This window comes from Pogoniulus pusillus, chromosome 32, assembly GCF_015220805.1.
Source record: "Pogoniulus pusillus isolate bPogPus1 chromosome 32, bPogPus1.pri, whole genome shotgun sequence".
NCBI classification, from domain to species: domain Eukaryota; kingdom Metazoa; phylum Chordata; class Aves; order Piciformes; family Lybiidae; genus Pogoniulus; species Pogoniulus pusillus.
This window is the reverse complement of record NC_087295.1, coordinates 6331042-6351551: the sequence shown is the minus strand read 5'-3', so window position 1 is coordinate 6351551 and position 20510 is coordinate 6331042. Positions and strand designations below refer to the sequence as shown.

At 44.7% G+C, this 20510-nt stretch overlaps 2 protein-coding genes across 5 annotated transcripts; both read left to right on the top strand.

Moving 5' to 3' along the window:
* Nucleotides 1–2399: 2399 nt before the first annotated feature.
* Nucleotides 2400–7819, top strand: LOC135189328 (uncharacterized). Of its 4 annotated transcripts, XM_064169570.1 has the most exons (7): nucleotides 3551–3638; nucleotides 5333–5450; nucleotides 5585–5647; nucleotides 5767–5842; nucleotides 6967–7054; nucleotides 7263–7325; nucleotides 7428–7819. In XM_064169570.1, exons 2-7 carry the CDS (start codon nucleotides 5374–5376, stop codon nucleotides 7757–7759), a joined length of 699 nt encoding a protein of 232 aa, XP_064025640.1. In that variant the 5' UTR covers nucleotides 3551–3638; nucleotides 5333–5373; the 3' UTR covers nucleotides 7760–7819. The 4 variants fall into 4 exon arrangements, with proteins under 4 accessions (XP_064025638.1, XP_064025639.1, XP_064025640.1 ...); XM_064169568.1 differs by lacking the exon at nucleotides 3551–3638 and adding an exon at nucleotides 2400–2689 and having other exon boundaries at nucleotides 7263–7819; XM_064169567.1 differs by having other exon boundaries at nucleotides 7263–7819.
* A 2013-nt stretch (nucleotides 7820–9832) lies between these two features.
* LOC135189327 (T cell receptor gamma constant 1) lies at nucleotides 9833–20510 on the top strand. The gene is made up of 6 exons (XM_064169566.1): nucleotides 9833–9875; nucleotides 9991–10302; nucleotides 14066–14113; nucleotides 17397–17690; nucleotides 19019–19093; nucleotides 20315–20510. Exons 1-6 carry the CDS (start codon nucleotides 9833–9835, stop codon nucleotides 20446–20448), a joined length of 906 nt encoding a protein of 301 aa, XP_064025636.1. The 3' UTR covers nucleotides 20449–20510.

Here is a 20510-nt window from a genome sequence, read left to right as displayed (position 1 = left end):
GGTGTGCAGCCTGCAGAAGAGGAGGCTCAGGAGTGACCTTATTACTATCTATAACTACCTGAAGGGAGGCTGTAGCCAGGTGGGGTTGGGCTCTTCTCCCAGGCAAGCAGCAACAGAACAAGGGGACACAGTCTCAAGTTGTGCCAGGGGAGGTCTAGGCTGGATGTTAGGAGGAAGTTCTTCAGAGAGAGTGATTGGCATTGGAATGGGCTGCCCAGGGAGGTGGTGGAGTTGCTGTCCCTGGAAGTGTTCAAGAAAGGACTGGATGGGGCACTTAGTGCCGTGGTCTGGTTGACTGAACAGGGCTGAGTGCTAGATTGGACTGGATGAACTTGGAGGTCTCTTCCAACCTAGCTGATTCTATGATTCTATGATCTCACCTTATCTGTGACAAGAAGCAGACACAAGAGCATCAATACTACCCCAAATCTCCCAACTGGCTGCCATATATTTTCCTGGTCTTTGACATTCAATCTCCATGACTAGCAGTAATTTTAGACCCTTCAGATTCATTAAGCTCCAAGTATTTTGGTTTGGGGTTTCCTCCACACACTTTTATTGGCAGTGGACCTAAGGAAAAATACCTGCCCCTGGGCATTGCTTAGCAACTTTCAACTAGTCTAAAAGCAGTAATAAAATTTACTTCAGACTACAAAATTACTATGTGAAAGACTTAAAGGAGTTGTGCATACATTCATGAGAAAGAGAAAGAGAAGGAGAAGCTAGTGTAGAAGCTACAATCCAACTTCCAAGGTTTAGTGGGGTTCACCAGGATGCTTTCTCTCTACATCACCCGCCCCTCCAGATGATGCCCAAGCAAGTCACTTCCTTTCCTCAGAGCTGTCACCTTCCTCCCAGAGGCAGACACTGCTGAGAGCCCTGATGATGCTGCTGCTTACTCTCCTGGCTCTGGCTGCAGCCTGGTCTTGTAGGTTCCTCTTGGCACTACGGCACAGTGTGGGGCAGTGACAGGAGGTAGGCTGCATTTATGTGCGTGAGTGAACAGCAGACTAAGAGGGCTTGTTCTGTTTCCTTCTTTCTAGATGGACAAGCAGAACCGCGTCTGCTACAGCATCAAGTTTCTCTTACCAGAAGGCAATCTACAACTGCACGGATTGAGTGTGTAGTTGAGGGCCTAGAATTCTACCTCTACTTTTACGTACACTGGTACCAACAACTACCTTCCAAACCTCTGAAACGGATCCTGTCTATTATATCAGGTCAAATTTCTTATGATGATGATTCCCTCAGGTACAAATATTCATCTGAGAAGCAAGGTACCAGTGTCTATGTTTTATCAGTCAATGGTGTCAACTCCAATGATGAAAGTACCTACTACTGTTCCTGCTGGGCACACCTGGAAACTGGCAGCGCACAGTGAGCCTGAACAGACAGCTGCTTGTACACTAAAAGCCAGGCTCGCTCTCAAATGCAAAGAGCCACAACTGCACCTTCCTGCCTCTAGAAATATCCCGACAGTGATGTGTTCAGTATGTCTGTAGAATTAAGAAACAACCAGAAAAACAATGAAACACAGTGTATCACAGCTGCTAGTGATACCACTCTGCTGGGGCAGGGGAGCACTCCTCTGGGTGACAATATCACAGCTGAATTATACTGCAACACAAATCAGCACGAGCAATGTTGATACTTTCCCAAATACAGTCTGAGCTCACAAAAATGAAATGATGGCAGGCAGGGAGCACAGGAGGAGGGTTTGTGCTGTAGGTCTAGCCTGAGAGACTTTAAACTGAGGTGACAATGGAAATACTGCTAATACTCTCTACCGGTGACCCCCATCTTAATGGTTATGATGACAATGTCTGCTTATAACATCCTTTAGCCTTCCTTATAGGCAAGAATCTGTTGCACTGGACAGCAGCTGAAAAAAACTGGCCCCGAGAAGGGATTGTGAAGATTGTTTGCAAGAGAAAGCTGCAAACTGCAGCAGGGAATGTACAGAAATGGTGACAGAATCACAGAATCAACCAGGTTGGAAGAGACCTCCAAGATCATCCAGTCCAACCCTATCCAATCGATTAGACCATGGCACCAAGTGCCTCATCCAGTCTTTTTTCAAACACCTCCAGGGATGGTAACTCCACCACCTCCCTGGGCACCTGATTTAGTTGGGCAATTAATGAGGCAGGGGTTCCAGCACCACTTCCCCTTTTCCACCACAACCACCCCTTCCCCACCCTACATCTAATTTTCCCCTTTTCACCCCAAACCCAGAGCACCTGGGTTCTGTTGGAGTCTCCTCCCACCCCAGGTGTGAGCACTTTGTCCTCCTTGCCTTCTCCCCTTTATAATCCCCCTCAGGAAAGGCAGAAGCCCTAAGCTTGCCCAATTGGGCAGAGGATCCTCCTCCCATCATGACTGGTGAGTGCCCATGGTGCACACTGGGTGACTGGTGGAGGTGATCTAAAGGCCGGGGGGCCTGGTGGCCCCCCGGTTAGATAGGCTAGAGACTCAATAATCGCTCTAACATCACCCACGGGTGCTGGCTGGGTCTCCTTACTCTTCTATGTAAGGAAGAGTAAGGAGACTGCTTAGTCTTTCTGCTGCTTTCTGCTCACTTATGATGAGTTGAAGTGGTTGGCTGAACTGGAAGCCCAGGTTGGATGAGGCCTTGAGTGATCTGCTCTAGCAGGAGGTGCCCCTACCCACGGCATGGTGTTGCAACTGGGTGAGCTTTGAGGTCCCCTCCAAACTGAACCATTCTATGTCCCAGTCTTTATTTATAAACATTAATGAGGTCACTCCTCAGTCTCCTATTCTCCAAGCTAAAGAGCCCTAGCTCTCATCAGAAGGAAGATGTTCCATTTCCTTAATAATTTTTGTCTCTGCACTGGGATGTCAAGCAGTTCCCTGCCCTTCTTGAGCTGAGGGGCCCAGAACTGGACACAATATTCTGAATGTGGCCTCACCAGGGCAGAGTAGAGAGAACCTTCTTGTAGTTAATTATACCACTTGTCCACTACATAGAATAGAATCAACTAGGTTGGAAGAGACCTCCAAGATCATCCATATTGTCCCTTATCTGAAGAAAACGAGTGTGCCCCAGGATTCAGCCCTATCCCCTGTATGAAGCTCCTGAGGTCAGGGGTGCTGGGATCATTACTGGGACCAATGTCACAGGGCAGAGCCCACTGGGAACAGAGCAGCTAGGGGAGTGCCTGGGAGAGGGGCAGCTGCACGAGAAGGGAACTGCTGCATTAACAAGGGAGAATACTACTGTCTGGTAGTTATAAAGTAAGGAATTCCCCCAGCATTTTGCAGTATTTAAAATCTGTTTTCTACTGAGACTAATTATTGAGCAATCGCAAAGCTTGCTACCAAAAAACGTGCAGCTTGTTGCATTTGCAGTCTAACAGAAGCTGCCTTTAGCTCGTTTGCCTAGTGCTAACAGATCCCTGGCCTCTGCTTCTTTCTCTTCAACAGTATCTCCCTGCTGGAGCTTCCACAGATCCTCGCTGTGTGGTAACACACCTCTGCTCCCTGAAACAAACTCAGCCAGGAGGGGAAAAGAACAAAAAAACATCTCAAAACTTCAGCCCTCATTCAACCCTCTCAGAGACACAGAAGTAGGGAAACATATGGTGCACATCATCTGCATGCAGATGTGTTACTTGCAGGTGTCTGAGCAGTGTGTGTGTCTGTCTGTCCCATGAAATGACATTTCTTCTTTACACAGCCCTCCCTGCAAGGGTTTGGGCAAGCATCAGATGCTGCATTCTGCCTTCTCTCCCCCAGTTTATGCATTAGTTTTGGACTTTAATCCTCTGGCTTCTGGCAGAAGGGCAGCCTAGGAGAGAGGGAGGGATTTCCTGGCAAAGCCATGTCTGCACAGGGTGGCAGCCTTTCCTGTGCTCTGGCATTCTGAAGGCCTCATCTCTGGGTTTTGGCATTTCCCCAGGGAGATGGGAACCTAAGGCACAAGGCAAGCAGGCACATGGACCCAAGAAGGGTTGCACAACTCTGGCATTTCTTGGTTTCTGATTGATTTGCAAGTTAGCCATCTTGCAAAGACTGGTAGTAGTCTGAAGGTTTACCAGCATCTCATCCCTCTCCCTGCCTTTTGTTTTTTTAAAACCAGAACACAAATTCTGTTATATGCAGCCACTATCACCCCTCATCTCCTTGGCATCATCAACATCTGGGCTCTGCCACACAGGTCTTTATGATATAAGGTGAAAAAAGCATGAACTGCCTCTATTGGTAACAACAATACCTCCAAACACATCCCCAACCTCCCAGCATTCTCTCAAAAGTGTGACACGTAGGCACTCCTCTGCAGTTCATTGCTGCTGTGTTTGGCACGCAGCTTTGGAGACACAGCCAGAGGAGACTGCCATGATGTGGGCTTGCGACACAGCACTTCTCATCCAAACAGCTAGGAGCAGAGTTGCAGCCAAATTTCCCTTCTGTGTCAACGGTGTTCACAACCCAATGTCCATTTGAGCATTTCTTGCAGATGGAGAGCATAATTACCTCTCCTCCAGGGCACTCCATCCCCTATCCAAGGTTCATTACATCTTCTCTGAAAACATCTTTGCCTCTAGGTTCTCATTGCAGCTTTTGTTTAGCCTTGGAAGATACCTTCCTCTCTGACTTTCACTCTTAAGTGGACACATAATAAAGGCAGAGTCTTCAAGTCAGTGAACTCCATGATTATGATTTTTTAAATTGTACTTCCATTCTAGACATGTCTACACTAAAGGTTATGACACGAATTCATGTCTGTCACAGAAAAAAACCAGAAGAATATAAACTTTCTGTACTAGTGGTGAGATGAGGACAGGATACCAGAGTTGGGGCTCTGCAGCCTGGAGAAGAGAAGGCTTTGAGGAGACCTTGTAGCAGTCTTCCAGTATCGGAAGGGAGACTACAAGAGGGCTGGGGAGGGACTATTGACAAGGTCTTGTAATGACAGGATGAGGAGTAACGGGTTTAAACTGGCAGAGGGGAGATGTAAGCTAGATGTTAGGAAGAAGTTCTTTCCAGTGAGGGTGGTGAAACACTGGCACAGGTTGCCCAGGGAGATTGTGGCTGCTCCCTCCCCGGAGGTGTTCAAGACCACTTTGGATGGGGCCTTGAGTGACCTGTTCTAGTGGGAGGTGTCCCTGCCTATGGCAGGGGGTTGGAACTGGATGATCTTTGAGGTCCCTTCCAACCTAAACCATTCTATGAGATTTAGTTGTGTACACTGGTACTGAAAAAGGCCTAAATAAATCCAGCATGGATTATCTCTTTTGGGTCAGGAAATGTGAAATCTGCCACAGAGTATGGTGGGTGGCAGATGCTATCCAAGAGACCTTTTGTTATAAAGTCTTTGCAGAGCACTTGCCAGGAAACTGAAAAGAGGGAAAGATGGATGAAGAAAAAATATTTCAGATTGTATATTTTAGGTCCTTCCTGCACTTTCACTGCTGTGGTTCAGCTGGCTGGTAAGTCTAACCCCCTTGATGATGGCACAACCTATGAACGTGCTGAACGAGTCATTTCCTCCTCCCAGTCCCTTGATGCTTGCCCCACCTACAGGACTTTATAAGGTTCCTGTCTCTGTTTATTTCATTGCCAGGTTCAAGCCACACCAGCAGCATGTTGCTTCTTCAGGGCCTGCTTCTAATTTCACTTTGGTCCTGTAAGCTTTTTTTTTTTTTTTTTTGCTTCCTCCTCTGCTCCCCCTGCACAAAGAACAGATCAAGCTCCAAACTCCAGCACATTCTGCTCCTCACAGAATTTTTTTGCTTCTTCTTACAGGTGGAGATGCTCAGGCAGCACCACGGCAGAGTCTGAATGTTCTTCGGACAATGCAGGGCAGCTCCACCACCATCAGGTGTCAAATGGACAAGGAACACGTCCTGCACTGGTACAGGCAGCTCCCTGGACAGCCACCAAGGAGGATAGCCTACTTCTTGAGAAACACATTTTTTGATGACAATCAATACAAAACAAAATTTCAGATTCTGAAACATCCATCTCAGCCTAATTATCGTCTCGTGATAAACCATTTAACCCCTCAGGACTCTGGCACTTATTTCTGTGCATATTGGTTTTATGAGGGTATCACAGCATTAGACAGGCAAAGATGAGCCACACAAAAAGACACTTTGATCTCTGAAACACAAGTTCTGAACTCTGCTAAAAATTCACAGACTACTTTATAGCACCCTCCCTCAGGATTTTCTGCAGCAGGGTAGGAAAACCAACAGCATCTTGTGGCAACTCTTCAGTCTGTGATACTAACAAAGAGTGTGTGGTTCGAGTGATACTAACAAAGAGTGTGTGGTTCCCAGTCACTGCAGGGAAAATAGCTGCAACATTTCCATTTAAATGAAGTCTTCATGGTGCTAAACACACTAAGTTGCCTGTGTGTTTGAACAAATGATAGCTGTAGAAGTCTTTCCTCCCTTAGAATCCTCGGAGACGCCAGTGAAAGCCTTGTCCATTCTGCCTGCATCTTTGCTTGCCAACCTCACAGAAATATAAAAGAAGGAAAAATTACCTGGGGATTTTCCTTATGCTCCTTCATATTTCCACTTTGTCTTCCTTTTTGTTTTGCACAATACAAATTCCTAAACAGCCCAGAAATCTTTATTGGATAGTCAGAGTTTCTCACTTGATGTGTCCAGCACAGACCTGAAATCCTCAGCCATTGGCTACGTCCCTGACAGACAGATCTCAAACCCTTCAGATTTTGTAGACTGGGTTTTGCAAATCAGGTTCTACAATCAAAGACTGGTTCTAGGAAAGCTGCCAGTTGCCTAACAGCTAAGTCTTAACACTAAGAGAGATTTGTGCCTTCAGATTCCTAAGTAGGACAGAGTGCTGCTGGGATGAGCAACCTTTTCGTTGCACCTCCTTCCATTCACCTTAAAGTCTCTTTAGTAATTCTCTCTTCCTCATCACTCCGTGGTGCCTGTCAGTACTTAACTCATTTCTCTTTCTCATCCTCCTTAGGCTGACCTGAGAGAAAATGAAACAGACTTTCCCATAGATATTTATTGGCAAGACAGGAATCCTTTCCTTAGCCACCACACAGAGGCAGGTGCGTCTCTTTGTCTGTCTCTTCCTGAAGCAGTTTTCTGCACTGTTAGTTCTGTGGTTTAGCTGGATGGTAAATTTAACCTCATCGATGCTAGCACATTGAAGAACAACCAATGAATGTGCTGAATGAGTCATTTCCTCCTCCTCCTCGTCATTTGATGCTTTCTCCACCTCGAGAACTTCACTGCATTCCTGTCTCCGATATCTAGGTTCCACCTACATGGGCAGCATGTTGCTTCTTCCAGGCCTGCTTGCAATTTCACTTTGGTCCTGTAAGCCTTTTCCCTCTCCCCTCTGCTACCCCTGTACAGAGATCACAGCCCAGGCTCCAGCACTTTCTGCCCCTCACAGGATTTTTCCACTTCTACTTCCAGGTGGAGACGCTCAGGTAGCACCGAAGCAGAACCCAGATTTTGCTAAGATGATGCCGGGCAGTTCTGTCAGCCTGGCCTGCACAACAAGTGAGGATGCTATCCTGCACTGGTACAGGCAGCTCCCTGGAGAGCCACCAAAGAGGATACTCTACTTCTGGAGAGGAAACACAGTTACTGATGACAGTGGAGATAAAGGAAAATTCGAAGGTCGGAAACATCCATCTCAGCCCCTTTATGGTCTCACAATATACAATTTAAGCTCTCAGGACTCCAGCACTTACTACTGTGCACACTGGCTTTATGATAGCATCACAGCATTAGATAGGCAGTGACAAACCATACATAAAGGCACTTTGTACCCTGAACCACAAGCTCTGAACTCTGCTGAAAATTCAGACTTCCTTATTCAACCCCTCCCCCCACCATTTCTGCAGCAGGGTAGGAACTCTAACAGTGCCTTGTGACACAACTTCGGTATGTGATCTCAAAAAGCAGTATGCCATAGGATCGTAGAATCTTTCTGGTTGGAAAAGACCTCTAAGATCATCAAGTCCATCTGTCAACCTAACACCACCATGGCCATTAAGCCATGTCTACACATCATCTGGACACCTGTATGGATGGTGACTCCATCACTTCCCTGAGCAGCCTGTTTCAATGCCTGGCCACTCTTTCAGTAAAGACATTTTTCCCGACATCCACTCTAAGCCCCCCCTGATGCAACCTGAGGCCACTTTCTCTTTCCATCACTTGATACTAAGGAGAAGAGTACAACACCCACTTCAGTAAAACCTCCTTTCAGAAGTAAGGGTGATAATGGCTTTCCTCAGTTTCCTTTCCTCCATACTAAATGATCACAGTTCCCTCAGCTGCTCCTTGTGAGACTTGTTCTCCAGACTCCACCAACTTCATTACACATTTCTAGACACACTCTTTCAGATCAGGAGCTACCTTTTCCTTGCACCTCTTTCCATTCACCTTAAAGTCTCTTTTATAGTTTTCTCTTCCTCACCAATCTGTGGTGCCTGGCAGCCTTTAACTCATTTCTCCTTTTCATCCTTCTCAGGATGACCTGGCAGAAAATGGAACAGACTTCCCCACAGGTATGTACTTGGAAGAGAAAAATCCTTTCCCTTGCCACCACACAGAGGTGAATGTGTCTCATTGCCCACTTTCCCCTGAAGCCCAGTGCTCATGGGCAGCTTTCCAAGCCATTTAGCAAAGCATCTTTACCACCAGATTGCGGAACACGGGCAACAGGCAGCAGGAGGAAGGCCAAAGCAAATCACCTCCCCTCCACCTGGTGAGTTGCAGTACAGGCTCCCTGATCACAGGGGAGCACCCTGAAACACTGCTTCTGCTCGTCTACACGCCCTCTGCAATGGCTGTGGACAGCAGCCCTCACTGGGCTAATTTTAGCTTTCCACTCTTCCTTTCCAGTAAGTGTTTGCAGCTCAACAGAGCTCCATGACCAAACTCCTGTGGCTCCGTTATATTCTCCTGCACCTGAAACCACAGTGGATGTAAATCGCTGAGGTTCAGCTGTTGTGGTTGCTGCAGGCTGATGGTCTCTAGATGCTTTGGTAGGCGACAGCACCAATACAAGTGCACCCTGAGGACTTCAGTGCACCACAGCTGTGTGACTAAGCTGAAGCAGCAAAAGGAATGCCCTGACGGGATCACGGAATGCACTAAGAACATGTCCGGCAGGAGCAGGGAAATGATAGTACCTCTGTACTTAGCACCAGTGAAGCACAGCTTGAGCACCACATTCAGTTTTCAGTTCTGTCTCTCCTTACAAGGAGAGCGTGAGGGAGCTGGGGCTCTGCAGCCTGGAGAGGAGAAGCCTGAGAGGTGACCTCATTTGTGGTTATAAAGATGTAAAGTTGAGTGCCAAAGAGGCTGGAGCAGGCTCTGCTTGGCGATGCTCAATGGCAGGACAAGGGGCAATGGGTAGAAGCTGAGGCATAGGAAGTTCCATGTAAATATGAAGAGGAGTTTTTTTCACTATGAGGATGACAGAGCCTTGGCTTGGGTGCTCTGCAACCCTCTGCATGGCAGCTCATACTCACTGCCAACTGGTATCACCTCCAGAATGAAACCTTCATGCCCCAAGAGACTGCTGGAGCTGGTCTCACTCACAGCTCTTCCTCAGCGGCTGTGGCTTGAGCTTTCAAGGGCCACAATCACAGCAGTCATCAACAGTTCTCATATTTACCTGAACAACAGATGGGACTACTACAACCTTTTCACAATTTGTCATCTTCAAGTACATATTCTTCAAAAGTGTCCCATCTGTGTGCACACAGAAGACACACCTCCTTCTCTCACACAGCACTGTCACCACCTAAGTTCCCTTTCCTTCTGCTCTGAGGCTCAACAACAGCAGAAAGTGACAAGCAAAGATGCTGCTGCTGACAGCACTCATAGCCACAGCCTCTTGGTCATGTAAGTCCTTCCTTATTTTCTCACCTTTCCTCACAGGTTCACACAGAGACTTTCCCAAACCCCTATGTTCCAGCTGATTACATCATTTCTCCTTTCTCTCATTTTTTCCCCCTAGCTGGATTTGCACAAGAAATTCCTGTGCAGAGCCCCATATCCATCACCAAGTTCCGAAAAAGCGCACGGATGACCTGTGAACTTCAGGCAGTGTCAAGCTTGGACAGCTCTGTCCTACACTGGTATCGACAGAAGGAGGGTGAAGCTCCAGTGCGGATGCTGTACTTTGCAGATGAGATAGCTTCTGTTGAAAGTGCCTTTCAAGCAGATAGGTACATGGTTGAAAACGTTCCTGGACGGAGCCGGTGTGTTCTTACAATAAGCAATGTAGTTCCTGAGGACGCTGCTACTTACTACTGTGCCTACTGGGACCCTCCCTGTGATAGAATCTGAAAGATCAGCAAGGCAAAAACTCCTCTCTCTCAGCACCTAAACCACTGCTGCTCCTCCACTCTTCTCACTCCATTTGATAGGAGCTGCTGAAAGGCCAAACCTTTTTCCTGCTACCTGAAAAGAGCTAACCCTTTTGAACATCATCAGCACTCTAGTCTTCAAACACACACCTTCTGCTTTAAGGGCAAAGGAAGTCTTTGCTGCCTTAAGAACTATTATGTAAACACTGGAAATTCACTTGCTCCTTTAGTGTAGTGTGTACAGCCATGGCAGGTATCTGCTGGCCCTTGAGTGGACCATACATTTCATCCAACATAGGAAAGAGAAGACAGTAAAAGGATAGCATGTCATTTAACTGTACCCCTTTGGGAAAGAACTGGATCATCACTGGTAGGTATGTGTTTTGTAACATGTGTAGCCCTGTGCATCCATTTGTGTGTCTCTAAAACTGCAGAGAAACCTTTGTGTAATTCTTAGGTATTAAGCAGAGTGGTTAGCTAACAAATTTCCAGCACTTTAGGAAAGAGATCTGCTTTGAAGGGCATGAGATAACAGTTAACAACCAGGTGCAAGCCTAAAATTCCTAACATCCTCCCAGCAGCCAAGGGCCAGGCATTCATGCAGTCTCCTGAGGCTGGATGGAGGAAAAAAATGGGATTTTCCTCATCAGTGGCATAGAGAGACAGCACATTAGCTTATTGTAAAGTCAAAACATGGTGTGGAGCTCCTGGATCAAATACTTTGGCACTGGAACCAAGCTCATTGTTTCCAGTAAGTACCATTGTTATTGTTCTGATTTTCATTCTAATTCTCAGCTAATTAAGGATGAAAGACTGTAGACAAATTAATCTCTGCCTGATAAATCAAGTTTTGTCTATGAATTGGGCATGGTGCCCCAGTTGGGTGGGTTGATGTGCAATAAATAAATAGACCTCATGAACAGAGAGATCATATCTGCAGCACCTACTGAATACTTATAAAGGATGAGGGAATGGAAAAATGAGGAGAGGTAACAATTTAAATATTGGGGTGGATTTGTTCTTGTTCTGGGAAAGAAAACTGAACTGCTTGAAAGTTTAATTTTAGAACAGCAAGTGAGAAATACCAGAAGTTTCTTATTGATGCAGGTAGCTTAACGTTGATTGGGAAAGAAAATTGCCTGGAATATAATAAATTTGAAAAATTTCTATTTCTTGGCCCTGCAGAAGTAACTGATTTACTATTGCATGTGTTGCACTCTTACTGTGGTGAAGTTATGCCAGAAATAGGATGAATGCTGCTTCCAGAGTACAGCATAGAGCAAGCATAAAGCATGTAGCAATGCCTACAGTGTGCTGCTCAGAAAATACCAGATATTATCAAGGTGACTATAGATAAGTTAAATCGTAAAACTCAGTGGAGTGTTACAGAAAAAATTAAGATGGTATCAATGCCTCTGTCCAAAAAGGTTTCCTTTTATTGCAGATAAACTCTGCCTGTGCAGAGGCAGCTGCTGTTGACAAAAAGAACCAGAGTAATCACTCTGGACTTTGCATTTAAAAGATGGGCTTGAAAATAGGAGTTTGATGAAGCTTCAGTTAAGACACTTTCACTCTATAAGTAATCTGCAACACATGGGGAAAAAAAGTTCACCCATATATTTGAATTAAGACATATTATAGAATGGCTTTGGTTGGAAGGGATCTTAGAGATCATCTACTCCAACCTCCCTGACATAGCCAGGGATATCTCTCAACAAAACTCAGCTGCTCAAGGCCTCATCCAACCCCCATGGAGGATGTATCCACAACCTCCCTAGGAATCCTATTCCAGAGTCTCACAACCCCTGTACTGAAGAACTTCCTAAGGTTCAGTCTAAACCTACTCTCCCTCAGCTTAAAACCATTCTCCTTTGTTCTGTTGCTAGACACCCTTATGGGAAGTCCTTTCTAGCCTTCCTGCAGGATCCCTTCAGGTATTGGAAGGCAGCTACATGAGCTGGCAGTGTGCTCATGCAGCCCAGAAGGCAAATTGTATCCTAGGCTGCATCAAGAGGAGTGAGGCCAGCAGGTCGAGAGAGGTGATTCCGTCCCTTTACTCTGCTATTGTGAGATCCCACCTCCAATACTTTATCCAGCATAAGGAGGACACAGAACTATTGCAGCAAGTCCAGAGGAGGGCCACAAAGATGATCCAAGGGTGGAACACCTCTGCTATGAGGACAGGCTGTGGAAGTGGAGGTTGTTCAGCCTTGAGAATAACCTTTTTAAACTCCCTTTGGGAGTCATAATGTAACTGCACTTCTTAAAACAGCAAAAGTAGGTGAGTTCACAGAAAACCTAGCAGACCATAGGCAACAGGTCTATGTTAGAGAAAGCATTGGAACATAGTTACAAGCTCAGCACAGCACTGCTTTCTTCTCAGGGCCTAAAAATCTGAACTTTTTACTCACTACGAAAAATGGAAGCTTTTCTAAGCAAGTCATTCTAATCAATAGTGAGAATTGAGATGTTGCTCAGGGCTAGATTTTTCACCAGCCTCAAAAAACAGAGACAGTTTTTCTGTAGCCTTTGTAAGGAAGTGGAGTGCAGGAGATATTGCTGAGCATTTTCAGACCGTGAGTGGCAAAATATTTGGAAGTGGAACTAAGCTTGTTGTTTTGAGTAAGTACAACTTCACTACTTCAGAAATGCTTGTGAGTGCATCTGGATACTGGCTGCATGAAGTGCTCTGCTGCTATAGCTCTCCCTAGTTTTAACCCTGCTGAATGCTCTGCAGAATTTTCCTCTAGAACAGTATTTCCACATACAGAACACAGTGTAAATGTTTTGCTTATATGCATGAAATGGGGGAAACACCAGAGCTACTGCAACATAGACGTATAACTAATTCCATTATTATTTCTTTTTGAAAGATAAACTTAAATATAACAAAGAATTAGGAGAATTCAAAGATGTTTTTGTCTTTAAAAATGCATATTCAGCTTTTGTGATATTTCTAATTCATGCTGAAAGAAAAGCTTCAAACCTTTGCGTTATTCAAATCCTTTGAAAAGCAAAAGATTTTCCTTAAGGGCTGTGTTTGACTACACCAAATAAAAGGAGTAATCTGAAATATGAAAACAACTCTCTGAAGATAGGCATAGCTGAAAGGTTACTTTGTCTTTCTAGCCTTTGCAGAAACCATTTGTTAGCAGTTCTTAATATTAAGGAACAATGCCAAATTCAACATACTTATTAAAATGATTTTACCTCAAATAAACTTCAGGGTACTTTGCCCATAATTTAGCTCAGCTAAGCACCTGAGATGAAAACAGTTTGCCTAATTTTGTCCACCTGAAAGTGATATATCTAGTCAGAAGAAGGTTCAGTTCAAATCCATGCAGGGTTCCGCTTTGCGTTACTGACAGCAAAAATATTGACTGGGGGCCTTGTGCTGCTCAGATCTCAGCACAATATTCACCATTTCTAAGACTGATCTAATAGATCCTTTGCAGGTCAGAAAGCACAGCCGGAGCCAAGGTGACCAAGCTGCACCATCCATCTAAACTTTCAGTTGAGATGAATCCCGTCCGTGTAACAACACTCATGCCTGCCAAAATGTCCACCTTTTTTAAATTGATTTTTTTTTTAGTTCAGTTTAGGCAACCACTTATTCACTATTCATCTAGGTCTATGAACTGATTTCCTTTAAAGAATTATATTATTTACCCACATAAGGATAAAAGAGCTGCACTGTTCTTGCAAAGGCATTATCCACTGTGAGCACTTACCACAAGGTGTTTGGCTCCAGTACAAAACTCATTGTGGCAGGTAAGTTCCATGCTACTTTCCATACAATAAGCTATAGGAGCTTGAGCTCATTTAGATGTGTGCTACAGAAGCACCAGAGGGCACTCAGCCCGCTTAGAGCCTGAGCTGGAACCACCCTTCCACAGGATTCTCCTCCTCAGCTGGTCGCTCCTACAGTGGTTTAGGATCACAAACCTTTTGGAAAAGGAGCTATTCTGAGCCACTTTTGATCATACTCTGGAAAAGGAGTTATTCTGAGCTACCTTTGATCATACTCCTCCTTGGAAACGTGGTGGGAAATGCCCTGTAGTATTTTCCATATCACTCATTCTTTCCTCCAGCTGTACAGATGAAATAAGCAGGGAATCAAGCAGCTGTGAAGCAGGCAAAAAAGGGAAAAACTCTTCCCAGTGCAAATACAATATGTGATGACCATTGCCAAAATCCTTTTTTAATTAGGCTGGTAGAAGTGAAAGAATTCTTCCTTAATTACTTTTTCTCATGTACATGGCATTTTGGCAGTAGAAATAAATTAATACCTCCAAAAGCTCTTCACATTGCTTAATAACCTGTGTATGAAGAAGCAATCAATTTTTTTGCCTTTCCTGCAGAGACAATTTTATTGATGGAAAGTGAAGGATAAATAGCTTTGTTTTTAATCCCATTTAAAATGGGATAAATGCCACAATGTTGGAGTAAACAACTACACAAACACGAGGCAGAGGAACTATTGCTACCAAATGGTTTCAACCTGGTTAAATATGCAGTCTCAGCCAAGGATAGTGGAAAAACTAAGAAAATCCTAACTAGAATTCATTATTCATAATTACTTCATTCATAACTGGAGTACTGCACCCAGTTCTGGAGCCCCTATTACAAGAGGGATGTGGAGATGATAGAGCATGTCCAGAGAAGGGCCACGGGGATGATCAGAGGGCTGGAGCACCTCTCCTGTGAGGATAGACTGAAAGAGTTGGGGCTGTTCAGGCTGGAGAAGAGGAGGCTCCCAGGTGACCTTCTTGTGGCCTTCCAGGAGCTGAAGTGGGCTATAAAAAAGCTGGGGAGGGAATTTTTAGGCTATCAGGTAGTGACAAGACTAGGGGAAGTGGAGCAAAGCTGGAGGTGGAGAGATTCAGACTGGATGTGAGCAGGAAGTTGTTCAGCATGAGAGTGGTGAGAGCCTGGAATGGGTTGCCCAGGGAGGTGGTCGAGACTCCATTCTTGGAGGTGTTTAAGGTCAGGCTGGATGAGGCTCTGGCCAGCCTGATCTAGGGCAGGGTGTCCTTGCCCATGGCAGAGAGGTTGGAACTAGATGATCCTTGTGGTCCCTTCCAACTCTGACTGATTCTATGATTTTGATTCTTTGATTATTTTTATATCCATGTCAGGATACGTCTTCTTTTTAGTCAAAATCTCTACCTTGTAAATCAGGTAGCTGCCATGCTTTTAGTATCTAGAGTTGAAATGAAATTACTTTCAAGTATCACTATAATCATGTAGGATTTTTTCTTTAAGCAGCCAAGGCTTCTGTGTAAAAAGACTGTAGTTACCTCAGGCTTAAGATCAGGCATTTCATCACAGCTTATCTTTTCAGAGATGGCTGTCCAATATTTGCTCACTAAGTTACTTCTAATGGAAAGTAGAGAAATCAAAGACCTAGGATAAGTGACCTTAATCCACCTGAATCATACACATTCAAGCTTGAGCAGAATCTTCTGCAAGATTTTTGCATGAGCCGGCAGTGCACGCACACAGCCCAGACAGCAACCGTGTGCTGGGCTGCAGCAAGAGCAGCATGGCCAGCAGGGCAAGGGAGGGGATTCCCCTCCTTTATTCTGCTCTCCTGAGACCCCACCTGGAGTACTGTGGTGCAGTTTTGGAGATCCCAAAACAAAAAGGACATAAAACTGTTACAGTAAGTCCAGAGGAAGGTCACAAAGATGCTCAGAGGGCTGGAGCAGCTGTGCTATGAGGACAGGCTACGAGAGTTGGGGCTCTTCAGCCTGGAGAAGAGAAGGCTTCCAGGAGACCTTGGAGTGGCCTTCCAGTATCTTAAGGGGTGCTATGTGAAGGCTGGGAAGGGACTTTTTACAAGGTCTTGTAATGACAGGATGAGGAGCAAAGGGTTTAAACTGGCAGAGGAGAGATTTAAACTAAATGTTAGGAAGAAGTTCTTTACAGTGAAGGTGGTGAGACACTGGCACAGATTGCCCAGGGGGGTTGTGGATGTTCCCTCCCTGGAGGTGTTCAAGGCCAGGTTGGATGAGGCCTTTAGCAACCTGTTCTAGTGGGAGGTATCCCTGCCTGTGGTGGGAGGTTCAAATTAGATGATCTTTGAGGTCACTTCCAACCTAAACCATTTTCTGATTCTATGATCTATACTGAGAGAATCAAATATATAAAGAGCCAAACTCACATCAACTTGTAATTAAATTGATTTTGCTCTTTTTGGTCTCTTTTAATTAGTTCTGACTGAAAGAAAGTTGTTGGAGACTCACAACAATGCAGTAACAGAAGGGCTGGGATTTGAGAGACTGTTTGGCATTTGTATGTTATGGAAAAAATGAGCTTTTAGAAGCTTACAGCTGTACAGGAATATTAATCACCACAAACTGGCAATACAGGATTCTTCTGAAAGTTATCTTTCTAGGGAAATTAGGCACTCACAAGGGAAGGCAAGACTGAACTAAATGAACTGGCCTCTCCAAATTCATTTTTTTTCCCTTCAGCACAGAAGCAGTGGTTTGTTCAGCCAGCACAGGGCTGCTTTCCTTCTTCCACCTTTTGTACTACAGCTGCAGCTGGGTCTCCCTGGCAACTCACAGGCATATTGCTTACATCTTTTGAAGTGATAAAAAGAACAATCTACTAACACTTCTAGGAAATAATTTCATAGCAGCAATTATGGCAGCAATATTTGGTTTCTTTACATGCCTCCTCTTAAATATTACTGAACTATCTACCTTGTTTTCACTTGAAGAGGAACCGAGGACTATTGAATATCAGAACAAATTACTCCATTCTGTGGGGTCATCTATGTAATGAGAATCAAAATGTCAGTTTAAGAACATGTGCTTATCTATAAATACTACTATGAATTATTATCTTATTTTGGGGTTGGTCTCTTCTGCCAGGCAACCAGCAACAGAACAAGGGGACACAGTCTCAAGTTGTGCCAAGGGACGTATAGGCTGGATGTTAGGAGGAAGTTCTTCACAGAGAGAGTGTCTATGTGTGTTTAGTTTGTTTTGTTTGTTTGGGTTTTATTTGTTTGTTTGTTTTTCCCCTCCAATAACCAATTCAGACCAAGGAAATTCTCCACCAGTAAACTCTGAAATCCTGCAGAAGAAACATGATGATCAGATAACATATGTTTGCCTTATTGAGAAGTTCTACCCAGAAGTTATCCGGGTGGAATGGACCGATGGGGAAAATAAGAAGGTAACAGACAACACGGTAAATGGACACCCTTGGAAGCACCCAAAAGAGGATAAATACTCAATCAGCAGCTGGATAACTGTGCCAGCAGAGACCAAAGACAAGAACTACTACTGCAAATATAAGCATGAAAGCCAGGAGCGTTCACTGTCAACGGCAGGTATATATACACCACATGCTAAAAATGGATCTATGTGCTATTATAGATACAGCTTTTTTCTTTGCAATAGAATCACAGAAACAGTTCTTTACCAATGCTGTTCCTGAAAGTATATGCCACCACAACAGCTAAAATATACATCTAGAAGAAGTAGAAGTTTTCCCAGGAAAATCATCCTGTGCTATGCTTCCCACGTGAACATGCCTTTGTAACAGAGAGTTACTTCAGGTGTAAATTAGCATAGGTCCAAATGGTTTGCACAGACCCGTGTCAGCTACTTATCAGTGTCCTTGTTTGAGCCACAAGCTGCCCAGGGCAAAAGGAGAGTCAATGGCATCCTGACCTGCATCAGGAACAGTGTGGCCAGCAGGACAAGGGAGGTTATTCTGCCCCTGTATTCAACACTGGTCAGGCCACACCTTGAGTACTGTGTCCTGTTCTGGGATCCTCAATCCAAGAGAGATGTTGCAGTACTGGAAGGTGTCCACAGGAGGGCGACAAAGCTGGGGAGGGGCCTGGAGCACAGCCCTGTGAGGATAGGCTGAGGGAGTTGGGGGTGTGCAGCCTGCAGAAGAGGAGGCTCAGGGCAGACCTCATTGCTCTCTACAACTACCTGCAAGGAGGCTGTGAGGCTGTAGCCAAGTGGGAGTTGGTCTCTTCTGCCAGGCAACCAGCAACAGAACAAGGGGACACAGTCTCAAGCTGTGCTGGGGGAGGTCTAGGCTAGATTTTAGAAGGAAGTTCTTCACAGAGAGTGATTGGCATTGGAATGGGCTGCCCAGGGAGGTGTTGAAGCAAAGCCTGGATGAGGCACTTATTGTCATGGTCTAGTTGATTGGCTAGGGCTGGGTGACAGATTGGACTGGATGACCTTAGAGGTCTCTTTCAACCTGTCTGATTCTATGATTGAATGATTCTGTGACAGAAAGTATTTAACCCCAAAGGAGTAAATAAAAACACTTGGGCAGAATCAGAGGTGATACAGAAAATACTATTTACAAAAGTAACCATAAGGACAAAAGATACAAAAGCACAAAGGAAATATATACACAAATTAAAATCAGCCTCAGCCTACTTCTCCACTTGGGATTACCAGGCTTAAACTAGGAGAAAACCTTTTCCCACACACTCAGCCTCAGTAGACCCCCAAGTAGGCCAAATTGCAGACAGATCTTAAACATGTTTGGAGGGGTTTTTGGCTGTTGAATACTAAATCCCTAATTTACTGTTGCTGTACTGCTTCTCTCTTTTTTCCCCACCCTGTTTCTCAATTCACATTTGCTCAATTTAAAGAAATACTAACTGGGGCACCTAATCTCTCCTTCCAGTGGGTTCTTCAGAAACCACCCCTCAGGAAGGAGACTGCCTCACGTATCCTGGAAACAGCACTGTTTTTTATGGAGGTAATTAATATATATTTACATGTGGGAAAGCAATTCATGTCATGGAAGAGTTAGATACTGCTACATATGCTCAGAACATAATGACAATGATCCTTCTAAATAGCATGCAGGCAATCTTTTGAGTCTGGATCTGTAACTTTAAAACATTTCAGTACTACTCTGAATTAACTTCTGTTGTGGATTATAAGAAGGGGCTCTCCTACCTCTATCAGGCAGCTTTGTAAGGATGCTACAGATGCTGTTCAGGCTACTGGATTATTAACCTGCAGTAAGTGCCACTTTTTAAAATACCTGAAGCTCCTGTGAGACTCTCACCTTGAATACTGACTGCATCCAGTTCTGATGTCCCAATCATATAAAGGACACAGAGCTCTTGGAGTGAGTCTAGAGGAAGGCCAAAAAGACGATCCAAAGGCTGGAGTGCTTCTGCTATGAGGATAGCCTAAGGGAGCTGAGGTTGTTCAGCTAGAGAAGAGCTGCTTCAAATACCTGAAGGCATCCTACAAAGGCTGGAAAGGGAATTCTCATAAGGGGGTCTAGCCATAGGGCAAGGGGGAATGGTTTGAAGCTAAGGGAGAGTAGGTTTAAACTGTATCTTAGGAAGAAGTTTTTCAGTACGAGGGTGGTGAGACTCTGGAATATATTGCCCAGAGAGATTGTGTATATCTCCTCCCTGTGAGTGTTCAAGGCCAGGTTGGATGTGGCCTTCAGCAGCTGAGTCTAGTTGAAAGATGTCCCTGCCCATGGTGGAGAGGCTGAAGTTGATGATATCTAAGGTCCCTTCCAACCTAAGCTATTTTGATTCAGTGCTTCAGGTGATGCTTCATCAGCCTAGCAATTGCCCAGCACTTCAGAAAAAGGAAATTTCCTTTGTCTTGAACAGAGATTTGGGAAGAAACATGAGAGCTTGTGCTCAAAAATCCAAAACAACATGATTCAAGCATATATGGTGCTATTGGGAATCAGTTCTGGAAGCTAAACAATTGAGCTCCTGCCTTTGCAGGGAATAATAACCCAGCAGCATTGAGAAGTAGTCTAGTGCTAACAAACTTGATCAGCCTGAAACTTATTAGCAGCGCAAGCCCACTCAAAGGACAGGCATTGTGTGTGCTTAAACACTGCCCACTGGAATGAGACTACATGGCCCCACTTCTACCCATTTTGGGGAGGCTATGCAATACAGAAACTAAACAAGACTTTTCTATCTTATGTTTGTTACAGATCACTTAATGCACAGGGCAGCATTTTTAGTGTACATCATCCTTCTTCTGAAGAGCTCCATGTACTATCTCATCGTACTCTTCTTCATCTATAGAATGTGGGCTCCAACCAAGCACCAAGGAAAGAAAGCATAAATGCCAGTTTAGGCTTACAAAATCATTTCCAGTTTGCTTTGAATATATCTCCCCTGCTTTCA